The sequence below is a fragment of the Eurosta solidaginis genome, unplaced genomic scaffold (genome assembly GCF_040869045.1).
Source record: "Eurosta solidaginis isolate ZX-2024a unplaced genomic scaffold, ASM4086904v1 ctg00001120.1, whole genome shotgun sequence".
NCBI classification, from domain to species: domain Eukaryota; kingdom Metazoa; phylum Arthropoda; class Insecta; order Diptera; family Tephritidae; genus Eurosta; species Eurosta solidaginis.
The window spans coordinates 35030-51795 of record NW_027137285.1 but is presented as its reverse complement, the minus strand read 5'-3'; the positions used below and the strand labels follow the sequence as shown (position 1 = coordinate 51795).

The window sequence follows — 16766 nt, the reverse complement described above, 5'->3', positions numbered from 1 at the left end:
GAAATTTACAAAAATGCAATTTAAGTTTATCGTTGCCAATTTATATAGATATGTATGTGGATTAAGGTTTTGAAAGATGTGTAAATTGTAATTTAAAGTGCTATAGAAATTTGCTAAATTTGCAAACATTAACAACAAATAACTTTTAAATTATAAGTTTGCGCACTTTAAAATATATATATTTGTGATCGGGACAGCTCCCTCTTTCATTTGATACCAAGCTTTACCCCGAACTCGGGGGGGGTGTTATTCTAAAATTTTCTTTCAATCACTGCAATTAAGATGTCCTAGATGCTATATATTCCAAAATTATAACATTTTATGTCTGTTTAAAAATTTAACTTGAATTTCCCTAAATATTTCCGTAATGTGGCCATTAGTAATGTTTGTGTGTGTGCTAATTTTGAGCGATCAGCTGTTAGTTGCGCTACTTGGTAAAATTTACAATAGTCAGTATTATTGTGGGCCACACTAATAATTCCAAATTTTGAAACCGTAAAAAAAAGTTTGTCCAGATTCGGGTTTTGTGATTTTTAAAAGAATATTTCCGAATATTTCATACATTGGTAAAATTTTTGTGAATATACATGTATATATTTAAATGCTATAAGAGCAAACACGTTTCTCATTTAATGATTTCACTGAAGCTGTTCATATACAAATGGATCGATGACAATTTAGTCTTCCTAACCTGCAAAGTTACATAACTAAGTTATAATCGTTTTTATTGCAGATAAAATGTCTTTTGCAAGAAATGTGCGCTATTTAGTGACCGGTGGGACCCAGATAATACAAAAGCGAGGATTCGCCGATGAAATGAAACTTACTTTCGCTGCTGCTAATCAAACCTTCTACGACCAGGCTGAAGTTCGTCAAATAGATGTTCCTTCGTTTAGTGGGAGTTTTGGTATACTTGCAAAACATGTGCCAACTTTAGGTAAGATCTAGTGTTTGTTGATAAATATAATATAATAAATTTTTCTTTCATCAGCCGTTTTGAAGCCCGGTGTTGTGCAAGTTACCGAAAACGATGGAAAGGCTTCGAAATATTTTGTGTCGAGTGGATCCATAACTGTAAATGAAGATTCTTCTGTTCAAGTGTTGGCTGAAGAGGCACACAAAGTTGAAGATATTGATATTTCTGAGGCAAAACAGCTCCTCTCCCAATATCAATCACAATTAAACACTGCGGCAAGTGAAGAAGTAAGAAGTTAATTGCATTACACGTAAGATAACAAAGCCCTAACCAACAGATTTTTTGAAAATACATTTTTCACAGATGTTGGTATGATATATTTTTTAAAATAAACCCCCAGTACAAATTTTGAAATGTTGGAACCTATAACAACATAGGTAGTTATGACATGATTAAAAAGCCATTCGGCAATTCACAAGGTACCCACAAGGTATTCACCAAATTTTATATTGGAAACCATGCAAACAACTCAATTCTTAAGATTTAAATGAATACTACACTGCTGTGAATTACCCACATATCTGCATGTAGTGAATGTGAAAATGATTTTTTTTGCTCTGTAAAATTTTAAATTTGTTAGTTAGGACCTTTGTTAATTATTTAATTAAGCCAACGATATTATGCTCCTACTCCTATACTTATTATACTTCTTCGTTTTGATGCTACCGAATCGAAAGCTCACCCATAAGCAATTTGTGTAACAATTTACAACAGGGGTTGTTGTTGTTGTAGCGATAAGGACAGTCCCCGAAGGCCTTGGGCCATCCCGCCCTCCAATCTCATAGATCCATGAGGAGTTTGGGTCGCCAAAGCGTCGGCTGTTAATGAAACTGGATTCGCTACGGATAGGTGAGGTTGACAATTGGGTTTGGAGAAGCTATATATTGCGCTGGCAACCTGAAAGGGTTACGCTACACAACCCCTTGAATCTGTTATTTTAGTCGCCTCTTACGACAGGTATATCTACCGCGGGTATATTCTAACCCCCTAACCCGCTGGGGGTATAACAGGGGTCGACTACTACTGTAGCAGTACTAGTACACGCTTAAATATGTCGGGAGAGGTGTCAAAAAAAGGGTATTAACATCCGTATCAATAATGTGATGACGTAAAAAAACAAACTTTTTTCCATCAAAAGATATATATCAACGTTGTTGGATAGTGCAAGATGGAATTTGTTTATTAGCTCAGAGATTTCTGATTTGGTGGAAACTCCCATATGTTGACAAAATCCACTTTTCAATATTAAATGCAATTTTGCATTTAACACAGAAGCAACAGTGGTGCGTCAATGTAATTTTTATGTCCCCTTCCTACGACATCTGCCTATCACATTTCACGTGTGCGAAAATTTCACGACATCTGCTTCTCAAGTTTCTCAATGATCCAGAGCATTCCCGTGAGAATTGAGCGTGAGCCGGCTTGTAAAACTCACTGAAAGACAGCAAGCTTTACGTTTTGTGATGTAACGAAGTTATTTTTAGAAATATGAAAAAAATATTTGGTATTGGTATACAACTGGACCTATTCTTCATATTAAGCTCTTTTACGCAAAAAGGGATCTTCGACCCTTGATCCCAACTTCTCAAATCTTACAGCTATATTTTTTCCGCTTCTGTGTGGCCCTGCGATGTTTTTACTTTTATTTATTTTTAATCTTTTAAATTAACTTTGAGCGTTTTGTTTTTAACGGATGCGCAGAAAAACTCCATATGCCAGTATCTTCAGTATTAAAACTATTCAATATTATAATATAAGCCACAAGTAAAATTCTGTCTGTGAAATCTTCGACATGCATCTTAATTATCATTCGCAACAACAAATAGAAACAAGGCCATAAGACATAAATCCGCGTTGTTGTTGTTGTTGTAGCAGTGCTTCGCAGGCACGACCGATGCGACCGATCACAAATTGTCATCAATGTTCTCTAACGGGAGTCCAAGGAAACTTGCTGTTTCAACAGAGGTGATTAGAGGCGTCGGACGGTGGGGTATTTGATCAATTTAGCTGGCCAAAAGTCTATTTTTTCAAAATATTCCAATCTTATTTAAATACTCTCCCTGGTGTTCCTAGATGTCCACTAAATAGTATACATACCCCAAAACCCATCTGCAACGTCAACGGATATAACCGCGCATATCTAAAGTTGTATAAAAATTTTATGCAGTTCGATGTATTTTTGGATTAAAAAGCAGGGTATTATATTGCTTTTATATATGATGAATTTCATATCAAATCCAATATGCGTTGAACCCGACCCCCTCAGAATTTGATGAAATTTTGCATGGGGTTACATCTTACCCACCCAAACACAACCTCATTTTTAGAAATTGCATTTTCGAAAAATTGTGGGCGTGGCAAGGTATCGAAATATCCGAAAATATTAGAAAAATGACGATAATAGGTACTTTTAAAGTGTGATTACTACGGAATGGCTTTACCGATTTCAAAGATCTTCATACCATTAGAAAGATATTGAAATAAGCTTTCAAAAAACTACACTGTAAATATTTTTAGTACACTGAAAAAAAAAAGTTTTTTTAATAAAATTTAAAACTGAAAAAACACTTCAAAGATCAAGCGATTTTGAAAAATAAAATTTTATTTTAGAAAGGTCTATTTAATATATATAACATATCTGAAAACTAAAATGGGGTTTTTTTTTGTTTTTTTTTATTTTTTTTTATTTTTTTAAGTAAATGCATCTCTTGGTTACTTTCCCATATTTGGATATCACGCGTAAATTAATCAACCAATTTGAAAATTTTTATACCGTTAGAAAGGTATTAAAATCACCTTTGAAAACATATACTGTAAAGATTCTATATTACACTGAAAGAAAAAAAATTTTAATTTTTTTCTAATTTTTTTTTTTCAAACTGGGAAAACACTTCAAAGACCAAGCGATTAAAAAAAAAATTTTTTTTTTAGAAAGGTAGATTTTATATATATAACATATCTGAAAACTAGAAGGGTGTTTTTTTTTCTTCTTTTTAATTTATTTAAGTAAATGCATCTCTTGGTTACTTTCTGATATTTTGATATCACGCGTAAACTAATCAACCGATTTCAAAACTTTTTAAACCGTTAGAAAGGTATTAAAATCACCTTTGAAAAAATACACTGTAAAAAATTTTTATTCCAGTGGGGTGCACCCCAGCTAACATCAAAACAACGGCTCGAATACTTCACGTACAAGGAAAAGGTCGGCGGCTCAATGTACTTGAGAACATGGAGATATACAAGTTAAAAACATTTGACGACAGGATAATAAACGAACAAACCAATACTATCTCTGACGAAATATTTGAACCCTTAAAACTAGTTTACAAAAAACAGCACAAGCCAGAAGGTACAGCAACCAAACACGTAACAATGAACAAGCAAAAACGAAAAATTTACCAAACGGCAAAAATTACCGATTTCTACCTACCGCTTAGCTGACAAGCGGTATGTCTAGATACCTACAAAAACAACCCTTGGAAAAGGTAACAATTCGGACGTATCAATACCGCGCACACACACACTCATATTAACGTTACCTACCACGGACACATAGATTGACATTACCTGCCACAGCACCCATGGACTATAAAAAACAACACAACGATAGACACAGACCAGAACGAAACTAGGTATTGATATGGAATCAACTAATAAATACAGATGTGTGCAGCTATCAAGAAAATGTTCCTCTCAACTTCGAAACATTAGCTTAAACGAAGCAGCGCTGATATCTGAGCATTTTCCAGCAGTCTCCGACATTCATCGTTGCCGTATTTGCGAAAGTTGTCGCTTTAAACTTAAGGATGCTATCAAGATTGCTGATAATCAGCGTTCTACTGAAACGGAAAGTGAAGAGGCACAAGAAATCTTGACTAGCGGTGAATTGTATCAAGAATATAAGGAAGTTCCAACATGCAGCAGCTATACTAAATCACTCGAACGCAACGAACTCGTCGACAATATAAAAATCATGTTATTCCTCATCTTGGAAGCCATCCATCGCCAATGAAGCGAAAATATTTAGAATAGAATTCATAAAAAAAAAACAGCAAATTGCGCAAAGTATTTCGGATCCACTTGGAGGTGGTTCACTGTCAACTTTATCAGAAGACCTAAAGAAGATCAAAGCTTACTACGAACAAATTTTGGAGAACATGAAATATCAAATCTAAAACTGCTCAAATAATTTAAAAAATAAAAAAATAATTTGGATAAGCAAAAAATATTATCTCTATTACCAAACACCATGACATCTAAGGAAATTAAAGACATTTTTGGGCATGATTTATCTTACGAATTGATAAAAATTAGCAAAGATATACAAAAAAATAAAACAAAGTTTTCGGACGTCAAACGCTCTAGCATGGACAGGCGTAGTTTACCTGAACAAACTAGTAAGTAAGCAAATATTCCGAAATTCAGCAGTATGAGCTGCGCAAAGTTGTATATTAAATCTAAATAAATAAAAATAAAAAATTTACTTTATCAAGTGTATGTCTATTTATTGTGCGTGTCTGAAAAATTTGTTAATACCATTCTTGTTCGAATCTATTAGAATACTTAGTCATAGTATCTGTATCTGTATAACTTCCAAAGTATAGCTAGGTACCATTTTTGTCACACAATAATAGCAAAATAAAAAAAAAGTTAACAAGAGATGGTTTTACTTATAAATTTTTTTAAAAGAAAAAAAAAAACACCATTCTAGTTTTTATATTAAATCGACCTTTCTAAAAAATTTTTTTTTAAATCGCTTGGTCTTTGAAGTGTTTTCCCAGTTTGAAAAAAAAAAAAAATTTAGAAAAAATTAAAAAAAATTTTTTTCTTTCAGTGTGATATAGAATCCTTACAGTATATGTTTTCAAAGGTGATTTTAATACCTTTCTAACGGTATAAAAATTTTTAAAATTGGTTGATTAATTTACGCGTGATATCCAAATATGAGAAAGTAACCAAGAGATGCATTTACTTAAAAAAATTTAAAAAAACCCCATTTTAGTTTTCAGATATGTTATATATATTAAATAGACCTTTCTAAAATAAAATTTTATTTTTCAAAATCGCTTGATCTTTGAAGTGTTTTTTCAGTTTTAAATTTTATTTAAAAAACATTTTTTTTCAGTGTACTAAAAATTTTTACAGTGTATTTTTTTGAAAGCTTATTTCAATACCTTTCTAATGGTATGAAGATCTTTGAAATCGGTAAAGCCATTCCTTAGTAATCACACTTTAAAAGTACCTATTATCGTCATTTTTCTAATATTTTCGGATATTTCGATACCTTTCCACGCCCACAATTTTTCGAAAATGCAATTTCTAAAAATGAGGTTGTGTTTGGGTGGGTAAGAAGTAACCCCATGCAAAATTTCATCAAATTCTAAGGGGGTCGGGTTCAAAATGTACGTTTTTTTCAGCCTTTGATATGAAATTCATCATATATATTATATTGCTCTAACCTAAATACTTGTTCACTTGTTTAGCCTTAATCAAATCTAGTTACATTTTCTTTTAGGGCAGGTAAATGTTTTAACTGAGTTATTCTACTTGTAATGCTAATATTTTTCAATATTAAATATTTAAAACCATAAATGTTAAATTCCAATTAGAATTAGCAATTGAATGAATTGGTTTATATTCTCTAATTCATTAAAAAATTAGAAATAGTTCAACTAATTCCCATTAGATAATTGACATTTTTTTCTAATGGTAAATCTAATTCCAATTAGTTGCCATTAGCAAAAAAAATTGGGTTATCTTTACAATTAGAAATCTAATTGACTTCTGCTAATGCAATAAGATATTCAATTAGCCCGAATTAGAATCAATTGTTTATATTTATTTACATCATTATTCGTCCACTTCAATAATTCTTTGAAAAAAATTTATTTTTATCAAAATAATTGATTCTAATTCGAGCTAATTGAATACCTAATTGCATTAGCAGAAGTCAATTAGATTTCTAATTGTAAAGGTAACCCAACTTTTTTTGCTAATGGCAACTAATTGCAATTAGATTTACCATTAGAAAAAAAATTTCAATTATCTAATGGGAATTAGTTGACCTATTTCTAATTGTTTAATGAATTAGAGAATTTCACAAATGAAGGTTAATTAGCGATCATTAGCATTATCTAATCATTACTTAACATCTATGTTTAAAACCCTTGCAAACAAAAAGATATATCTTTTTTTCATGGCATATCAAGTCAGTAATTTTTTGGCAATACATTAGCCTATGTTTGCTTCAAAGCTTAAAAACAAAAACGGCTGCGCATACCCGCGATTTCTTGAGTGGGGATCAATTTTGTAAGAGACTGATACCCCTAGAGGTAAAAGGTGGCAACCTTGTGAAAACATCCTCAGTGGCAAGCCTTAAAATGGCGTACTATATCGATGTACCAAATTTGATTCAAATCGGTCATATATACAAAGAAATATAAAAAAGAAGGTGAGGTGGCAACCCTACTCAAAAGTGTCAATAGAAATGCGGAGTAAAATACCTTTCGTTTGATACCCATATTGACATACATATCTCATGTAATGCTGAAAAACGATCCAAGTAATTCTGCGCGGAACACCGTGAATTTACTGTCAAAAATTTCCATTCATAACAATGAAGTGAGACAACCACTTTTTTAACAGAAATAACTGGTGTTTTAGTTTTGGCCAGCTAGATTGATCAAATACCACACCGTGCGTCGTACCCGTCTTGCTATTTCGTGCAGAAACATGGACCATGACAGCAGATGAAGCGGCTCTGTGAGTGTTCGAGAGAAAAGTTCTTCGAAAGATTTATGGACCTCAACGCGTTGGTGATGGCGAGTATCGAAGAAGATTTAACGATGAGCTGTACGAGCTATACGCAGACATCAACATAGTCCAGCGAATTAAAACGCAGCGGCTGCGCTGGCTAGGCCATGTTATGCGAATGAAAGATGACGCTCCGGCCAAGAAACTGTTTCTATCGGAACCTGCCTATGGAAGCAGAGGTAGAGGGCGGCCCCTACTCCGTTGGAAGGACCAGGTGGAAAACGATTTAAACTCCCTTAGTGTGACCAATTGGCGCCGGTTGGCAGAGAGAAGGAGCGACTGGCGCGCCTTGTTGGACGGCCATAACCGTTCAAACGGTTAAGCGCCAATTAAGTAAGTTAGAGGCGTGGGTTCGACGATACAGTTGAAGAGATGGTTGGTGTCATGTGGGGACACATTAAAAGCAGGGCATAGGTTTTGTATGCCGGGGTTGATTCTGGATAGGTAAGAGTTTAACTGTTACAGTATCCAGATCGAAGTTGAGCAAAAGTGACTCGCGTTGCCCTAGGGAGAGTGCCTTCCTCCTCTGCTAGTTATCGATATTGTTCTTAGAGTAGAGGATTTACCGGTCGATTCCTGGCATAGAGGTCAGGCGCTTGTTTGTGGAGTACACTGAGGACCTGCTTGTTTTTTTAGCTTTGTACGGATGTGTTCTCAGGTGCCGTATTTATTCATAATGCTTACGGAGATGACTCCTTAAGGCCCTGGGTTGTGTAGGCTCATCAATCAGATGCCTGTTGGGATGCCCAGGTTCAACAGAAACTGTTTGGTTAGAATTTCATTTCTCTCCCTAATAGGGAGTATGCTCACCTCATTATGTAGATTGTGTTCTGGGGACATAAGAAGACAACCCGTGGCGGTTCTGAGGGCGGTATTTTGGCAGGCCTGTAGCTTCTTCCAGTAAGTAGTCTTTAGGCTTGGGGACCATATCGGGGACGCGTAGCATGCAATCGCCTGGGCAATTGCTTTGTAAGTGGTAATGAGCGTTTCCTCATCTTTACCCCAAGTACTCTCAACAAGAGATTTGAGGAATTTTTGCGGCTCTGGATTTTCTGTACAATTGCGGCTGCATGCTCACCAAAATGTAAATCCTGATCGAACGTCACACAACAACATAAACCCGCGTAAAAGTACGATGTTTGTATGTGCAGAAAAGGTGAAAAGCGGCCACATTTTTTATAGTTTTTGAAAATGATTTGTAACTATCCAATTTCATAGAAAAATAAAAATAAAACTCTTGCAGCAAAAAAGGGTGTGGATGAGGAAACCGGAAATACTGCATATTTTTAGTGTCAAAAGAAAGTGTTCAAATTGACTTTCATGTGCATGATTCAATTACCAGAGGTTTGTTCTCTAATAATGGCGGAGCTTTGACACTCCCAAATTTAAAAAAACAGGACTATTTGCTTTTACGAAGTACGGAAAACGTGGAATAATTCCATCCCCTTCAGCGAAAATTGTAGCAGAAAACTACCTTTAGTAGTATATTAGTAGTGATACTAATTTTGTAAATGCCAACAGGTTTTAGGGAAATTATTCCTTTTTTAAACGGTTTTATTTAGCTTGACTTGACAGGCTCGCTGGCTGGCTGGCACGAATTTTGTAATAAGTAACTTCCCGATAAGCTGCAAGCTTGAAACTTGGAATATAGTTCAGAACACGATGATAATGCAATAATAAGAAAAAATACTCTGATAGGTGGCGCATGGATCAAGATATTTCAATAAATCGTATTTGTGGTCCGATTTGGCTCATATTTGGAAGACATAATACATACATGAATAGAAAGCGACTTATGAAAAATCGCCGCTAGGTGGCGCGAGATATTCAAAAAATCGTATTTGTGGTCCAATTTGGCTCATATTTGGAACACATAATACATACAAGAATAGAAAAAGACCCATGAAAAAAATCGCCGCTAGGTGGCGCAAGGATCGAGATATTAAAAAAAACGTATTTGTGGTCAGATTTGGCTCATATTTGGAACACATAATACATACAAGAATAGAAAGAGACCCATGAAAAAAAATCGCCGCTAGGTGGCGCAAGGATCGAGATATTAAAAAAAACGTAATTGTGGTCCGATTTGGCTCATATTTCGAACACATAATACATACATGAATAGAAAGCGACCTATGAAAAAATCGCCGCTAGATGGCGCGAGATATTCAAAAAATCGTATTTGTGGTCCGATTTGGCTCATATTTGGAACACATATTACATACAAGAATAGAAAGAGACCCATGAAAAAAATTGCCGCTGGGTGGCGCAAGGATCGAGATATTAAAAAAAACGTATTTTTGGTCCGATTTGGCTCATATTTGGAACACATAATACATACATGAATAGAAAGCGACCTATGAAAAAATCGCCGCTAGGTGGCGCAAGGATCGAGATATTAAAAAAAATCGTGTTTGTGGTCCGATTTGGCTCATATTTGGAACACATAATACATACAAGAATAGAAAGAGGCCCATAAAAAATCGCCGCTAGGTGGCGCAAGGATCGACATATTCAAAAAATCGTATTTGTGGTCCGATTTGGCATATATTTGGAACACATAATACATCTATATATATAAAAATCAAGTTCTGTGTGTGTATTACCTATGGAAACGTATTTCCCACACTTCAATCATCACCAAATTTCGGCTATAGGTTTCTTCGATCAACGGGAATGTTTTAGGTTAAAAATAATTTCCATATATAAAAGGGACGTGGCACCTCCCATACAAATGGAATCTTTGGTACTGCATAACTCTGAGGGTATACATGCCAGAACATTGAAATTCAGTAAGTAGTTATATGGGGTCAATCCCTAGCACCACCAAGAAAATGTGGAATTGGGAAAAAAAGGGCGTGGCACCTCCCATACAAATGGAATATATCATACTGCATATCTCTGGATGTAGTAATGGTAGGATAATGAAAATTGGTAAGGAACTATATGACGTTAAGCCCTAACACCTCCAGTAAAATGTGGAATTGGGAAAAAAGGGGCGCGGCACCTTTCCTACAAATGGGATTTTTCCGAACTGTGGCTGCCGTACAAACTTAGGTTATTTTAACACCTAAAGTTTGACTGCGTTGTTGAGTTTGGCTGTTATTCCTTTTGGACGTTTAGTAATCTGCCGTCGTTAAAAAAATTTGATAGCTTCAGTCTATCTACATCTTTTATAAAAATCAAATTCTCTATGTGTGTCCCTATGGAAACGTATTTCCCACACTTCAATCATCACCAAATTTCGGCTATAGGTTCCTTCGCTCAAGACGAAGGTTTTTCATATTTCAGAATGAAGAATTTTAAATTTAAGTTTTTTTTTTGGCTATGCGAACGAGCAATCTTAGCTCCCAAATATGATCATGTTAACGAAATCAATGATCGCATCAAAACCAAATTCCTGGCGAAGTGGCGAAATATAAATCGATCGACAGATGAAGATCAAATTGTGAATTATCCAATTGAATTTCTAAACTCTTTAGAACCACCTGGAATGTCTGCGCATATATTAACTTTGAAAATTGGCTCACCAATCATGCTTTTTCGGAATTTAGACCCACCAAAATTGTGCAATGGAACCAGACTTTGCGTTAAGAAATTAATGCCGAATGTAATCGAAGCAACAACCATCAGTGGTAAAAGCGAAGATGAAGATGTGCTCATTCCACGGATCCCAATGATTCCTACAGTTTTGCCATTCAATTTTAAGCTCTTACAACTTCCTGTACAGTTTTCATTGCTTTTGAAATTACAATCAACAAAGCGCAAGGACAATCGCTTACTGTTGCAGGATTAAATTTAGAGAGTCTGTGTTTTTCCCATGGCCAGCTATGTGTTGCTTGGTCTACAGGGACAGTACGCCGGGTCCCTGCAAAAATCGTTGGATCATGTGGTCCACTGGAGTACTTACCATTATACTCCACCGTAATGCCGCAATGGACCAACTCATGTTTCTACACCAACATATTGAAAGCCGATCATTGCTCGTTTTTAACGATTGTAATCACTACACGATGTTTATTGGACTGTGGGTACTCCATGGATTACTCTGATGTAATGCGGAGCTGGAGTATATGGTCCAGTCCTAGGACATCGCAATGTTAATTGGACCATATTTTTGTATGAATTGTCGTTAATTTTGGAGCACTCGCTTGGTCCATAGCGAGTACTCCATACATGCATGCATGGAGTACTCTCGATTTTTGCAGGGTTATTGGACTGCGGGTACTCCATGGATTACTCTGATGTAATGCGGAGCTGGAGTAAGGCATCAATTGCCTCGCTCTAAATTCTTCATTGTTCTGTCATTCGGCTATCTGAAAACTTTTCACCAATGTTGTCCCCGAAAAAATATTGTTTTTTGCATTTTTCAGGAGTAAAATATGGTAATTTTAGGATTATTTTTCACATAAAGTAGTAGGTGGATATCGAAGGACCTCTACTGGATTTAATTACATAGATTCATCAGTTGGGTATCTTTGGTGTTGGCTTCCATAAGTCAGGCCGTGATAAACTATTACGTCCATAGTAGAGGTTTACGCCGATCACTATATTGGCGGCGGCGGCGTAGGTACTATAATATTTAACAAAGGTTTTGTTTGTATATATTGAAGGACATCAACGTTTTGGCCATTTCGGAATGATCCGAGGGTTTTGCTTAAAGGTCGTCGGATCGTTCAAAGAATTGCAGGAGCAGCTCCTGTCCTTCATTCAGTTACTCCAGGGAGGCTTCGAACCTAACCCCGGTCTAAGAGACTGGTACTGCGCGGTGTACGCGGTATAGGTACTTAAAATCGTCACACTTTTGTTTGCATGTCACGTACAAAGCGTAGTTTCACCGAAGATGTTCTGGTCTAACTCCTAATACTCGTTGTCGACACGATTTCTTTAAATTATTTGTGGTCCCATGCTGGTCACGCACAAAGGCGACTTACGGTTGCTATTAATGGTCTTTTAATACTCATGGCTCTCCTGGCACAGGGATGAGCACCAACGCTGGCCAATTGTTGAGTTTAAGAGCTATAATTCCCGATGTGCGGACAGTAGTAATCCTGTTCACCACCAGTCACTACCACTCCTCCTGACACACACACCACATGCCAGCACAGAAGCTCTAGGACTGCGACTTCGAAATCATACCTTCGTCGACGTCACTTTCCTAGAAGCTCTACGTCTAACTCCGAAGACTTTGATTTTTTTGTCGCGCTATGCTGCCGAGATGGTGTGATGGTAGCGTACTCCGCCTACCACACCGTAGATCCTGGGTTCACACCCCGGGCAAAGCAACATCAAAATTTTAGAAAAAAGTTGTTTCAATTGGAAGACAAATTTTCTGACGGGGTCGCCCCTCGGCAGTGTTTTGCAAGCACTCCGAGTGTACTTCCGCCATTAAAAAACTCATCTGCCTATCAGATGCCGTTCGGAGTTGGCATAAAACAAGTAAGTCCCGTTCCGCCAACTCTTCCATGATTCCGAGCCATACATCAGGACATATATGATGAGTGACTTGTAGAGCGAGAATTTTGTTCGTCGAGAGAGGACTTTACGTTTCAATTGCCTAAAGAAGCACTTATTGGCAAGAGTTATTCTCCGTTTGATTTCTAGGCGGTTGTTGTTTTTTGCTTTTAATGCTGCTTCCCAAATAGAAGAAATCCTTCACAGTCTCGAATTTATGTCCGTGAAAAGTGATGTGGCTACAAAGGCCACGATGAAAGCAAGTACTTCGTCTTGTCCACATTTACTGCAAGACCCATTTTTTTTGCTACTTTATCTTATACCTCTTCGCCTCCATGTTTGAACAGCCCGTCGGGTATACCGCAATTACTTGGCACCTTGTGATTTTTTAGGCGTGATATTGCCATTCTCACTTTGCCATAGTTGGTTGCCGGAGAGTGGTTTTCATCATCGGCGATCGGCAATCGTGGTATTGGGTTGGTCTACCTCCACACTCTGTACGGCAGTTACCAGTTCGCCATTATCGTGCCTACAGGAATCTGCCTCGGTCTTGAAACCTGTCATTAAACGAGCATGAAAAATGTATGGTAAACCGAAAATAATAATACATAATAATATATTTTCGCGATAAATATCCAGGGAGATAGAACCCACTTTTCTTCCTGAATGTGGTGTGCTAATGGGAGCATTAATTGGTCATCCTACACGTTTTAGGCCGACTGATATCTTTTTTGCTGAGAAACATTTGAGCCGTTTATTTTGAAAGTGGCATAAGTCATTTCATGTCGTTTAGGTTCAGTGGTAATTTGTTTGTATCTCTCCTCGCCTCCAGTTTTTTAGAGTCCAATATCCAAAAGATGCAATTCTTATTATTATTTTATAATTGTAGAACCATCTATATATGCATTCGTTCAAAAATAACAATGCATTTAAGACCATGAGTTGGAAATGACTTATGCCACTTTCAAAATAAACAGCTCATTTCGTGGCAAAAACACAATGAAAGGGTTTGCCAAGCCACCAAATCAATTTGATGTTAGGTGTTAGCCCGCTTTCAAAAAGGAAGAAAAAATATTCTCCGAAAATTTTATTTTTACTCCGGCGAAGTCGTTTACTCAGGTAACAGTTTTGAATACTCCGAACACTGGTGGCGAAATATGAGAGAAATGTAATAAATCGAAAAATTTCAAAAGCGCTACGTCATCAAACTTTTTTCTCAAATTAGATTACAAATACAACAATTACGGAATGCGAGATCTTGGCTCATTTGTTTATGGCTCATCACAGTTTAAGTTTTTTTATTTTTATTCGATGCCAAAAGTAATGTAAACTCACACTGGTCCTGTGAATCCCTTTTACATTGGCGTTAGGTCGCACTGATATACTGAAAAAAAAAACAATTTCTGTAATGGCTTCCGTAGCAAGGTATTTATTTTTCTACTCCTCTTCTGACCGTTGAAAATACATTACTACCGTTTCAGATAGCGTACATCTTCTGTATTTTTTATTTACTTCACCTGGTGATAAACATAAGTGCTTGAAATGGGGGGGAGAATTTAAAAAATTGTAACCTCTTCCGGTGTAGGTAAGCTATGGTCTACCGAAAAGTCCCTATCAAATCCTACTAAGTGCAACGACAAAATATCCATCGCCTTTGGCGATAAAGTGTTTTCGGTTGCGAAGAAATGCGCGAGCGCTTTCTGTCGACATGACGTAATGCTTTCCAGGGTTGACAAAGCTAAACGACGGCCCAACAGACGCGCACACAAGCGTAAACACAGCGCATCCACTATTACCGCCATACGGCTGAAGATGTCACAGATCATGCCAAATCATGTGAAGCACTTGGCAAAGAGGGATTTGAATATCTAGCGCATGTCTTCAACCTGAAAGAAAAGAGTACAAAACATATGCAGCGCTTTGCTGCCCTCCAATCCCGACTGATGCCTGTCAAGGGGAACGTGCTTCCCGCAGGGTCATTGAATCCACGTCGGCTAGTTTTATTTTCGCTGGAAGAGAGAAAGCGTGACATTATGAGACAGCACGACTCCGGCCACCCCCAAATAAGAGATAAACCAACGCATCAGCCAGCTTGTGGATAAACACAAGTGCTTGAAATGGGAGGGGTATTTAAAAAATGTTAACCTCTTCCCGTGTAGGTAAGCTATGGTCTACCGTAAGGTCCCTATCAAATCTTACTAATTGCACCGACAAAATATCCATCGCCTTTGGTGATAAAGTGCTGTCGAATCCGAAGAAATGCACGAACGCTTTCTGCCGACATTACGTAATGCTTTCCACTGTTGACAATGCTAAACGGCGGCCCATCAGACGCGCACACAAACGTAAACACAGCGCATCCACTATTACCATTACCGCCATGGGGCTGAAGATGTCTTCAACCTGTCTTTGTTGACCTTCGTCATCACCGAAAAATGGAAAATGGTAATGGTGATACCACTGTTAAAGCCAGCTAACACAGGAGAATCTTATCATCCGATATCTCCCCTATCGCCAGTCGAAGCCATTCTGCTCCCCTATTTGACCGCAAACTTGCGTCTTGCCAATCAACAGCATGGCTTTCGAAAACTACATAGCATTACCACCGCCCGAAACGCCATCAACTCACAGCTAAATTGCGATTGAACCACAGAACAGTACTCGTAGCGTTAGACTTATCAAAAGTCATCCACGGCACGTTACTGCAAGGCTTGGAAGGGTGCCCCTCTCCCTCCTAGTTTCAAAAGCTATACCGCAAATATGTCTGGTCGACAGGTATCGGTGCAATTCAGGAACGCAACATCTAAGCCCAGAAATGTTTAACTTGTGGTGCCATAGGGTGGTGGCATATCCCCGCTTTTGTTTAACTTCTACATATAGAAGAGCCCTTCGCCACCAGAAGGTAACTCCTACGCCGATGACTGAACGATATTAGCTACACCCTGAACTCGCAGAAGAGGAACGCTATCTCCCTAGGGAGAGGCGTGTCACTCTAGCTCAACTTCGATTTGGATTCTGTAACAGGTTAAACTCAAAATAGGAAAAATTCTCCCTCAAAACTTTAAATGCATTATAGTTTTTTAAACGTGTATTATTTTTCTTTCAGGCGAAAGCAGAAGCTGCAGTTGCTGTTGAATGCGCTGAAGCTCTTGTCCGAGCTGCGGAATGAACATCGAAACTGCCTATTTAATTAGTTCCGAGTCTGAAGGGGTTTTTCTTCAGTATATATACACATATACATACATATATGAACAATAAATTATAAAATTTAAAAGTCAAGAAAAAATAAATTTGAAAGAAAATGTATTAATTATTTTTTCTAAATTTATCTTTAATATTGATGCAATGATTGATCCAATGCAACTCTGGTCTTCCTACTGGTCTTCATTCCACTCCATTCGAGTGTCTCTTTCACTGAATCCGCGTGCCTTCCACTCTATTCGTAACATAACCTCAAAATAAGCTGCCAAACTCATAGTACAGGTCTACAAGTAGGATATGTAGCAGCACGCACATACAC

At 37.1% G+C, this 16766-nt stretch overlaps 1 protein-coding gene across 1 annotated transcript; it reads left to right on the top strand.

Moving 5' to 3' along the window:
- The first annotated feature begins 402 nt into the window (after positions 1–402).
- Positions 403–16552, top strand: ATPsyndelta (ATP synthase, delta subunit). The gene is made up of 4 exons (XM_067758851.1): positions 403–566; positions 734–937; positions 992–1203; positions 16353–16552. The coding sequence occupies exons 2-4, from the start codon at positions 739–741 to the stop codon at positions 16413–16415; spliced, it is 474 nt and encodes a 157-aa protein (XP_067614952.1). The 5' UTR covers positions 403–566; positions 734–738; the 3' UTR covers positions 16416–16552.
- Positions 16553–16766: the final 214 nt, after the last annotated feature.